General features: G+C 36.2%; 1 protein-coding gene across 1 annotated transcript; it reads right to left on the bottom strand.

Annotated features, from left to right (window-relative positions):
• Positions 1–427: 427 nt before the first annotated feature.
• Positions 428–10,642, bottom strand: LOC145634241 (uncharacterized). The gene is made up of 3 exons (XM_081685665.1): positions 10,277–10,642; positions 742–885; positions 428–619 (listed from the first exon to the last, which is right to left on the bottom strand). The coding sequence occupies exons 1-3, from the start codon at positions 10,640–10,642 to the stop codon at positions 428–430; spliced, it is 702 nt and encodes a 233-aa protein (XP_081541791.1).
• Positions 10,643–11,965: the final 1,323 nt, after the last annotated feature.

Here is an 11,965-nt window from a genome sequence, read left to right on the forward strand (position 1 = left end):
GATTCTGATGGCAGTGGTGCTCTGAGCTTCACTTTCTCCCAATGGTGTGGGCTTGGCATTGGTTGAACTTCATACCTATATGCCAACATATATGTGTCCACAGAGTATGCACTGTCCACATAGTCTTCAGGGTCTTCCCTTTTGTCCATGATACATGCATATGTCTGGACACAAGGGATACATGTAAGCTCCTAGTGATAGAAGGTGCATGTACCTTTGCTAAGGTCAACTGTAACTAGATCAGAGTTCAGCTCAACCTCATATGCATCATCCCTAGACACTTGAACAATACAATGCCTTGCAACAGGCTCAATTCTTTGAAATGTTTTCTTCACATAAGGAGTGACTTTCCCTTCCATTTTCTGATAACATTCCCACTTGTCATGGTTCCTTTTCATCATATACCTCCTTAGCCACTCCATTTGTGTCAAATAGGCTTATCCCTAGCTTCTTTTATAACAGCATTAAAGGTCTCACAGACATTGTTGAGAATCATATTTGACTTTGGGAATGAGCTAATGGCATGTCTTGACCAGTGTTTTGGTGGGATGTCAGCAAGGTACTCATAGGCCTCTTCAGATAGAAACTTAATTGACTCCCTGGCAACTTCAAAATCAAACTAAAAATGGGGAAAAAATACAAGTAAATACATATCAAAGAACCTAGTCTATGGATAGTACAAGTAACTCAAAGCATGTGAACACATATTGTAACTATTAGGTACTTAGTTGAGTGGCTTACCAAGGTAGTTGCTCTGGCTTCTGACCAAAATAACTCCTTAAATGTAGAGCCACTGAACTGCAGTATGAAGCTAGCCCATATATTCCTAACACAGAACCTAGTGTCTGCATTTGGCACAACTTCATGCAATGCCTCTAGCAATCCCTGTTCACAAAGAAAAAATGAGCAACACCAGTCATTTAAGTAGTCCATGTGCAGAATAGAAATGAAATAAAACATATACATTGTTGTAGGCGTCGCTTGAAGTGCGCCTACGTTAAAAGCATGTTGTTAATATGCTTGCACTCATAGGAAGTGGGAATTGACATAATTCGATTAAGAACAAGGAAAGTAGGGAGCCGCCAACAAGTTTTTTAAGGAACTTATAAACCGTTCACGGATCATTTAAGGCAACCACGATTAAGGGACAACGAAGGCAACAATGATTGACCCGTGAAAGTTACACCCCATTCATAATCCATGAGATTACTAACTCCATATGGTTCGGAACCACGAAAGGAGGATCGGGGATGATGGTACAAAGTGAGTCATGGAGTCACATTCGCCCGTATTGGCCTCTACTCAATTCTTATAGTGAAAAGTGATTCCTGCGATCTCAAAGGCATACAAACAAAATATTCAATTTGCTCCAAACTATTATTAAGCTAAATTGGTTTAATATTAATGCAACATATAATTCTAAAATATTGTGATCACTTGATTTAATAACAAGATTAAAAAGGAACCTAAATCGGTTGTCCAAATTATCTTATTAGGCGTGATTTTCAATTACATATTCCCTTTAACATGCAATATGGTGATCATAATAAATATAATAGAATAAACATTAATATTGGAATCAATTTAACAAAAAATTGTTAATCAAATCAAATAAAAAAATAACCTAATCATGATGCTAGCAATATTAAAATTAAAAAAAAGAGTAATTAAATTAACTAATTACTCACATCCCACGCGTTCCTTTAAATTGCTACATCATGAATAAATTGTTAGTAACTTTAATAAAAATATAAATCAAATTGAAAATTAAATTAAAGTAGATTTGATTTGGTCCAAACCCTCAGTCAATTATACCTTTCACGCCTTGGTTTAAGTATAGAACTTTGGGTATTGTATGAACTCCTTGGAGTGCTTAATTAGGGGAAGTATTTTGAGAAAATAGGATGGCAAGAATTTAGGCTAAAGAGAGAGAAGAGAATTATTTTATGACCTCTATTTATATAGAAAAAAAGGGGAGATATTACCTCTATTTATAGAGAAAAAACAAGGTCAAAGAATCAAGAAAAGATAACAATTCGAATCGGATAAAACTCTTGCGATAGACAGCAGTTTTTGCGTTTTTTGTTTTTATCATATCTTTTAATACAGAAATCGGAATAAGATTAATAAGATATCGTTGGAAAGCTCTTGAAGTATAATTTCTAAACCATTTCGAATAAGATTAAAATATTTTGTAGAATAAAAGATATGGCCGAAATAGTGAGACGGTGTCAGTTTTGGATAGAGTTTGACATTTTATTCATATTTTTTTCGTTATAGCTCGGAATTGATATTATAAAATATCATTGGAAAGATAATTTCAAGGGCTATCCAACCGTATAAAATTTGGATAAAAACTATGAGGCACGAAAATAATATCTGTCTATCTTTGAACATCTTTCAATTCGGATAGAAATAGGATTTTCAAAAAGAAAAGTTTTATTCAATTTCAAACTCTTTAATCTTATCTTTTCAAAAAGGATAATTAAGATCTTTTAGAAACTTATAGAAGCTTCTAATTAATTCTAATTGGTTTAGGATTGGGATTAATGCTTTTGGACCCTCCATATGATCATTGGGTCGTAGGTAAGGTGGGCTTAGGTTCAGTTTGGGCTCAACTTAATATTTTGGCCATAACTTATTCGTTATAACTCGGATTTGGGCTTATAATATATCGTTGGAAAGATCTTTTCAAGCCCCATCCAATTATTTAATCATTGGACCCAGATTATGGACCAAAATAAACTGGATTAAAATTTTTTATAAAAAGGATACGAAATGAATGATTTTAAAGGACACGAAATGAATTATTTTGGGTTTAAAGGCACGAAAAGAGGAAAATAAGTTATGATTTGGGGAAATGAGATAGAATTTGGGTTGGTTTATGAAATGAAAATATGGATTTAAGCACTCTAAAAATTAAATACTCAACCCGACCAATAATGGCGGTGAAAGGTTGTTCATCATCGGGTTTGGTTTTGGGGAGACATTTTTAGGTGTCTACAGAAGCCCCCACTTTGATTGATTTTGTAGAAACGTCAGTTTCGAAAACGATAGTCAAAGTAGTTGATAGGGACGGAGAATTATTTAAGACGTTCTGCGATCCTAAATTACTCTGTATACGCCGATACCTACAAAAAATGTTAATTCCACAGATAAAAGAGTAAAGGGATAGAATGCTTATGTAACACCAGTGTATCGGTGACAAATGAGTTTGGAATTTTCCTATGCTTGAAGGAATCCACCGGATGGCGTTTATTGAAATGCTTTCCATGCTTGAGGAAAGCCGACATATGAGTTTGGTAGCTTTCTAAGTCTGAAGAAACCTACCGGATGACACTTTCCATGCTTGAGGAAAGTCGACAGATGATGAGATTGCAAGTCTCTGTGTATCGAGAACCTTGCGTCATGAAATGATGGTGGTTCGATTGTCCCCGAAGGTGGGCTGTAGTTAGTTCGCTTGTCCCCGAACGTGGGCTGTAAATGGTCCGCTTGTCCCCGGACGTGGGCTGTAGATGGTCCGCTTGTCCCCGGACGTGGGCTGTAGATGGTCCGCTTGTCCCCGGACGTGGGATATAGATGGTCCGCTTGTCCCCGGACGTGGGTTGTAGTTGGTTCGCTTATCCCCGAACGTGGGCTGTAGATGGTCCGCTTGTCCCCGGACGTGGGCTGTAGTTGGTCCGCTTGTCCCCGGACGTGGGCTGTAGATGGTCCGCTTGTCCCCGGACGTGGGCTGTAGATAAAACCTGCAAAATAAAATTTGCCAAGGGACTCGTATATACTGTGATTGACTTGACCAACTAACTTGACCAAGTTTGACTTGACATGGCATGACATGTGTATGACTTGTGATTGTGTGTGTCCTGAGTGAGTGTGTGCACTAACACAAGCAATTAAAAATGCAAAAGCAAAAGACTTGACCAAGTTTGACTTGACATGACATGACATGTGTATGACTTGTGATTGTGTGTGTCTTGAGTGAGTGTGTGCACTGACACAAGCAATTAAAAATGCAAAAGCAAAAATTTTCCGTCATTTTTGTCATGAGTGGAGTGGAGGGTACTGACTTTCTCCCGAAAAAGAAAGACGTGAAAATTGAACTTCTATTTTTGAACTTCCCTCGATGAGAAGATTTTGAAAAAGTTTTTGAACTTCTCCAAAAGAAAAGGAAAGAAGTTTTGAACTTCCTCGTTGAGAAAGACAAAATGAATCACATAGATTGAATTGCTTTTCTTGAAAGTAATGTATGCATGATGCATGTCCTTAGGTCAGGAGGCTAAGGACAATTACATCATGTGACACGATGAACGAACTTAGGTTTATGGAGCAAAGCATCATATATGGTGTAAAGAAACAATCTTGAACGTCACTTAGGTTTGGAAGCTAAGCACGTATACAGATAAAGTGATTATTGCATAATGAACGTTGCTTAGGTCAAGGAGCTAAGCACGATATGCTTTGTATGATTAAAAATGTTGCTCAGCACATTATGCGATGCGTGAAACAATGAATATTGCTCAGGTCAGGAAGCTAAGCAAGTATACAACGTTTCTTCTAATGAATGTTGTCTTGAAAGATGATGAAGCATGTACAGTAGGGAAACAAGATTTCACGATAAAGGGTTCCTAAGGGAAAGATGATATGGCTATGTATGTGTGAGTAAAGTGTGTGAATGTGATACTAAGGTTGGCTGCAAGGGTTATGGTGATGGAAATAGATGTGAGAAGAGTCAAAGATGATGACTCTTCAGGCTGGGTAGGCTAAATGATGTGGGTTCAAGCCCCCAAGTCTAGCTCTAAATGGGTAGGGGTAAGCATTGGATATTCTTTGACTCAATCAAGCATGGGTATGAATATAAATGTGAATATGAATGGAATGTGGATATGAATGTGAATGTGGATATGAATGTGATTGTGGCCGCACCTCGATGTGAGGTTTCCTACGTATCCGTTAGGAATCAGGTCAACGTAGCTCTAACCGAACTTTGCACAAGTGTGTGTACACCTCAAAGAGGTCTTTCAAGGGTAGTAATGTGGTTAAGCTTAAGGTTTAAGGAAGAAAGGGGTAAAAGGCTCAAGACCCGAGAGAAGCCCCCAAGATATGAAATTATGTATTAGACTTTGCAAGTTTTATTTTTCATATATATATATATATATATATATATATTTGTTTTGAATTTCTTTTTTTATTTTTCTTTCATTCTTTTGAATCAATGTAGGCAATCTCAGATCATGCGGTCCATCACTCACTTAGCATTCATGTTTCTCAGGCACGGTACCAAGCACTCGATGAGAGACGCAATTTGAGACGTGTTCATATCAAAGACATTGGAACACTTGCCTTTAGACATTGTGTTTATTGTTGCTTTGCTACTTCTTCTTTTTTTTACTTGCTTTTTGAATGTTATACAATTACACATCTTCAATCCCAGGGTTAAGTGAATGTGGATTGAGGAAATGAAGGCTAAACGTTAGACGAGGCTCAAAATGGCTGATGAATAAATGGAATGTGATTGAACGGTTAATAGGGAATGACAGGGTTGCAAAGGTGCCTAAAATCATTGGTGTACCTTGTGTTTAGTTCGGTAATTTTTTTTTTTTTTTTTTTTTTTTTTTTTTTTTTTTGCTAATCACATGATCGAATGTAAGAAAGAGATGCTCATTTATGAAACATGGCATATAGACATAAGGATAAGGAGAACCTATGCTAGACTTATTAGGGGATAAAGGATGAAACGAAAAAAGAAAAAAATGAAATCTTGTATAGAGACTTGTCTTGTGCTTCGTCTTCATGGTTGCTTATGAATTATTTGTTACTGCCAGAGGAACAAGAATTTTGTTATTGCTGATGCTTTGATTGGAAGAAAAGAAGGAAGGAATGACGTTCCCCTTATTCTTCCAACTCTTAACTAGTGATTCTTGAACTCGAGTACTGTGTAAGGATGAACTCACTTAATGCATTCACTCAATAATCGAATTGGAAAGGAAGAGTGTATGAAACAATTTTGAAAACTGATGGGAAAAATTGTACTCATTCCTATTACGATGGAAAACGACGCATGCATGATCCTAATATACGATCATAAACAATATAGTGCATTACTCGAAGACAAAGTGTGTGCAACGACTCAACATGTGTGATTAGGTGAGTTTATTAAGACTCGTGGTATGATTGCATGGCTAGACATGAGGATGCTGTGAAAAACAAAAGACCCAATGACCAAATAGCACGGAAGACTAAAAGACAAACTAACTTGATTAATTTTGTCCAATTTTAATGTTTATGCTATTTACTAGGTGAAAACGATCCATTGGCAATCATTAGTCATAAATAAGATCAACCACAATCAAAGACAAAGAACACATGTTAAGGTTAGCACAAAAAATCACAAGAAATTAGAAAGAGGACTAGAATTCTAGAAGAGTTAGGACTCATGGGTATAAAAAAATCTATAATCCTATGTTATACGAGTTGACACGGATTAAAGGAGTTGGCTAATACAAGCTTGACATGATTTTTTTTTTTTTTTAAAAATAAAATAAAAAAGGTAACGCTAAAAAGACACCTAAACTGGACATGTTGTAGTATATCGGTTATAACTTTTGATCTGTGACTCTGATTAGGACGAAACAAGCTCCAAATGAAAGATAAAAATCGGGGATACAGATCCATAGACTGTAAGGCACGTAACTCTTCTAGAACTCCGGCTATGACCAAAACAAGTTGAATCTTGTGCAGTATACGAGAATAAAAATCCGGGTGACTTAAAAATTAAAAAAAATCTATGACTCGACTCTAAAATAAATAAATAAATAAATAAAAAGGGTTTAATAAAAAAAATAATTAAAAAAAATCAATAAAAAATGCACATATAAGCACATCGTCACGAATGATGCAATGAATTTCGCAACCTAGAGTCAAGATCTATGTTCCACTATGGTCAAGCTTTTGGGTGTCAAAGGGTACCATGGTTAAGAGTTTGGACGCGTTAGTAAGGCAGCCTCCCTTGAGGGTGTATGCCAACGGCCGGCTCCGCGAGTTCGTGATGAAATCGAACTCGACTCCAAGGTTTGGGTGGATTTAAAAACTCGGATGAACCCTTATTGCCATGAGCGTTTTCGGGTTGATAGAGCATAAATCCCCCGGGCTAGCCACATACGTAGAACACGTACTATTGTGGCAAAATAGGTAACCTAAAAAAAAAATCATATGAATATGTGACAATGCCAATTAAATCGCAGGAATACAATTCAAGAATCTTTCAAGTCTCATCCACTCATCTTAATTAAATACCGATCACTCAAATCGATAAATAACTAAGAATCCTCCCAGTGGAGTCGCCAAATTGTAGGCGTCGCTCGAAGTGCGCCTACGTTAAAAGCATGTTGTGAATATTCTTGGCACTCATAGGAAGTGGGAATTGACATAATACGATTAGGAATAAGGAAAGTAGGGAGCCGCCAACAAGTTTTTTAAGGAACTTGTAAACCGTTCACGGATCATTTAAGGCAACCACGATTAAGGGACAACGAAGGCAACAACGATTGACCCGTGAAGGTTACACCCCATTCATAATCCATGAGATTACTAACTCCATATGTTTCGGAACCACGAAAGGAGGATCGGGGATGATGGTACGAAGTGAGTCATGGAGTCACATTTGCCCGTATTGGCCTCTACTCGATTCTTATAGTGAAAAGTGATTCCTGCGATCTCAAAGGCATACAAACAAAATATTCAATTTGCTCCAAACTATTATTAAGCTAAATTGGTTTAATATTAATGCAACATATAATTCTAAAATATTGTGATCACTTGATTTAATAACAAGATTAAAAAGGAACCTAAACCGGTTGTCCAAATTATCTTATTAGGCGTGATTTTCAATTACGTATTCCCTTTAACATGCAATATGGTGATCATAATAAATATAATAGAATAAACATTAATATTGGAAGCAATTTAACAAAAAATTGTTAATCAAATCAAATAATAAAATAACCTAATCATGATGCTAGCAATATTAAAATTAAAAAAAAGAGTAATTAAATTAATTAATTACTCACATCCCGCGCGTTCCTTTAAATTGCTACATCATGAATAAATTGCTAGTAACTTCAATAAAAATATAAATCAAATTGAAAATTAAATTAAAGTAGAGTTGATTTGGTCCAAACCCTCAGTCAATTATACCTTTCACGCCTTGGTTTAAGTATAGAACTTTGGGTATTGTATGAACTCCTTGGAGTGCTTAATTAGGGGAAGTATTTTGAGAAAATAGGATGGCTAGTATTTAGGCTAAAGAGGGAGAAGAGAATTATTTTATGACCTCTATTTATATAGAAAAAAGGGGAGATATGACCTCTATTTATAGAGAAACAAGAAGGTCGAAGAATCAAGAAAAGATAAGAATTCGAATCGGATAAAACTCTTGCGATAGACAGCAGTTTTTGCGGTTTTTGTTTTTATCATATCTTTTGATACAGAAATCGGAATAAGATGAATAAGATATCGTTGGAAAGCTCTTGAAGTACACAAAAGTTTAAAAAAAGCGGGTTTACAATAACTTAATGAACGGCGATGGCGTGCGAAAGTTTACATACGCATGATTCTATTTTTTTCTCTCCTCATGGGTTTCTATTTGATTTTTTTTCCTGCTCTTCATCTCTTTCCTCTGCACTTCTTCTCTCTCCTTTGCACTTCTTCTTTGTTCTTTAATTTCCTTCTTTTTTTTCGATTATATCTTGATTTTGTAACAAAATTTTCCTGTTTTTATCAATGATTCATCTTCTATAGCTAATTTCAAGGTATGTATGTTCATTTAATTTTTCACCCACTACAAAAGCCACCACTGCCGCGAGCTTGAGCCTCGTAAACAGTGATCTGACTGTTGTTGAGTGTTTGGCCGTTCATTCCTTCGATTGCGGCATCAAGCTCTTCGTTCCTTGCTTCCGAAGGTAATGATGGTGACGATGCTTGTATGGTAATTGGAAGCAGTAGCAAAAAATTTGGAATCAAAGTAAAATAATACTTGTCTTACTTTTGAAAAAAACAAAAAAAAAAACAGTGAGATTTTGATACTTTGTTTAGTAATTTGCATACGTAGCTTAATTACTTTTGTGATAAAAAGGGTCACTTTTGTAAAAAAAAAGGGGTCGATTTTGTGAAAATATGGGTCACTTTTGTAATAAAAAAGGGTCACTTTTGTAAAAAAAAAAATGGTCACTTTTGTGAAAATATGGGTCACTTTTGTAAAGAAAAGGGTCACTTTTCGCAAAAATGTTCGATGTACAATAAAATTATTGTAAACCGGGGGCATGCAAAAGTTTTTGCTTGAAGTATACTTTCTAACCCAGTTGGAATCAGATTAAAATATTTTGTAGAATAAAAGATATGGCCGAAATAGTGAGACGGTGTCAGTTTTGGATAGAGTTTGACATTTTATTCATATCTTTTCCGTTATAGCTCGGAATTGATATTATAATATATCATTGGAAAGATAATTTCAAGGGCTATCCAACCAAATAAAATTTGGATAAAAACTATGAGGCACGAAAATAATATCTGTCTATCTTTGAACGTCTTTCAATTCGGATAGAAATAGGATTTTCAAAAAGAAAAGTTTTATTCAATTTCAAACTCTTTAATCTTATCTTTTCAAAAAGGATAATTAAGATCTTTTAGAAACTTATAGAAGCTTCTAATTAATTCTAATTGGTTTAGGATTGGGATTAATGCTTTTGGACCCTCCATATGATCATTGGGTCGTAGGTAAGGTGGGCTTAGGTTCGGTTTGTGCTCAACTTAATATTTTGGCCATAACTTATTCGTTATAACTCGGATTTGGGCTTATAATATATCTTTGGAAAGCTCTTTTCAAGCCCCATCCAACTATTCAATCATTGGACCCATATTATGGACCAAAATAAACTGGATTAAAATTTTTTATAAAAAGGATACGAAATGAATGATTTTAAAGGACACGAAATGAATTATTTTGGGTTTAAAGGCACGAAAAGAGGAAAATAAGTTATGATTTGGGGAAATGAGATAGAAGTTGGGTTGGTTTATGAAATGGAAATATGGATTTAAGCACTCCAAAAATTAAATACTCAACCCGACCAATAATGGCGGTGAAAGGTTGTTCATCATCGGGTTTGGTTTTGGGGAGACATTTTTAGGTGTCTACAATTGTCAAAGTAGGGTTACCTTTTGTCTATAAGACATAAAATTATACCCAAGTCCTCCATCTTCATCTTTAAGGGTATGCATTAACCTCAATGAAGAAAATCCATGTTTCTTTGTTCTCTATTTCAACAGTAGCCCAGGCAATAGGGTAAATGTTGTTATTGTCATCCTTACCAACTACTACTAGGATCTGTCCTAGGTATGGACCCTTCATATGAGTGCCATCAAGCCCAATTAATGGTCTACAACCAGATAAAAACCCTTTGGCTAAAGGTGCAAGACACATGTACATTCTCAAAAATAATGGAGGCTTAGGCTTCTCTACTCCATCAACCACTACACAGCAACCAGAACCAGGGCTATGCTTAATAATAGCCTTCCCAAAGTCCCAAACTCTAGCATACTGTTCTGATGCTGAGCCATAAATCATTAGTTTAGCCCTTTCCCTTTCCATCTAAGCTTTATTGTAGGTAATTTTAATCCCAAGGTCCCCTAAAACTCTCCTTCTAAAAGCTTTAATTTTCCACACAGGATCTGTTCTAAACTATTCAATGTACTTCTCAGCTAAGTACTCAGCATTTAAGTTGTGATTGCTCCTAACTCTTAGACAATTATGCTTCAAATTCAAGCTCTTAATTTGCTAAAAATCTTGGTTTACATACCTCCTAACAACCACCCTAAAGTGACATCTCCTACCCCCAACACATGTACAACTAGGAAGTCTACATTTTTTTTGCATTTCATTTACACTAACACCTCTTCCTACATTGTACAATAATCTTGCTACTGTCATTATGCAAATACCAATATTCATACCTGTTTTCAATGGCATGAACTCTGAGAGCTTTCCTCACCACTGTGTTGTTAATGAACTTCTGGTATTTCACCAATTGAATTGGCCTGTTGAAGTCAGTTGAAGCATGGAACCAAGGACTGTTATCATGCTCATCATTAGAAGCTCTAGGACTATCCAACTCCTCAGAATCTTAAGTGTACTCTCTTTGCAGAGTTACCTATTTTTGTAGCAGCTCACTTTGCAAAAACACTTGCTCTTCATGCTTATCTTGCACATCCTTCAAACTTGCATTCACCTATTCTAAAATTTGCCTCCCACTGTCCTCCAATTGTCTAGCCTCTTCTGATCTCTCATCTTCACCCTCCTCTTCCCCTACTTCCCAATCTATTTTAGTGTCATCAGAACCAGAAGAATCAGATCCAGATCCTGATTTAAGCTCAAGCTTTCTCTTTGTCTTCTTCTTGCACTCCCCCTTTAATCTTCTTTTTCCCTGAGTTTTTCCCTTCAGTTTCTTCCCCCTAGAAGTAGAAGGACCTTCCTGCTCACCTTGCTTCCCCTTCCTATTTGCACTCTCTATTATAACCATATCTGCAACCTTATCTGCTTCTTTATCACCCTCTACCACCCCCTTGTCTTTTTGTTGTTTTAACCTAGGGCTTCTTCTAATCTCACTGGGCTTGGCAACTGTGTTTTGACTACTTTGGGTAGGCTCAACAGCAATGGGTTCTACACTAACAGCCCTACACTCTTCTTGGCTAGTACAGTAAAGTACAACAAAGCCATCCTTACTTTTTGTCTCTAAAAAGCCCTTAACTTCCTCATCATTCACAATTTCCCTTTTGCCATTTGACCAAAGCTTTCATTTTTTTTATACCATATATTCCACACACTAGGCACATGCAAATCTAGCTTAACAAACCCCCAAATGAAATACTCTCTGAGCAAGTGCACTGTTTTCACTCACTTTACAGCCATGCCTCC

This window comes from Chenopodium album, chromosome 1 (assembly GCF_948465745.1).
Source record: "Chenopodium album chromosome 1, dcCheAlbu1.1, whole genome shotgun sequence".
NCBI classification, from domain to species: Eukaryota; Viridiplantae; Streptophyta; class Magnoliopsida; order Caryophyllales; family Amaranthaceae; genus Chenopodium; species Chenopodium album.

Coding starts and splice junctions, on each gene's coding strand:
- LOC145634241 (XM_081685665.1), bottom strand. CDS start 10,642: ATGGAAAGGGAAAGGGCTAAACTAATGATTTATGGCTCAGCATCAGAA. Junction 886..10,276: donor CATGGATTTTCTTCATTGAG/GTTAATGCATAC, acceptor CTTTGTGAACAG/GGATTGCTAGAGGCATTGCA. Junction 620..741: donor AAGCCAGAGCAACTACCTTG/GTAAGCCACTCA, acceptor CCCCATTTTTAG/TTTGATTTTGAAGTTGCCAG.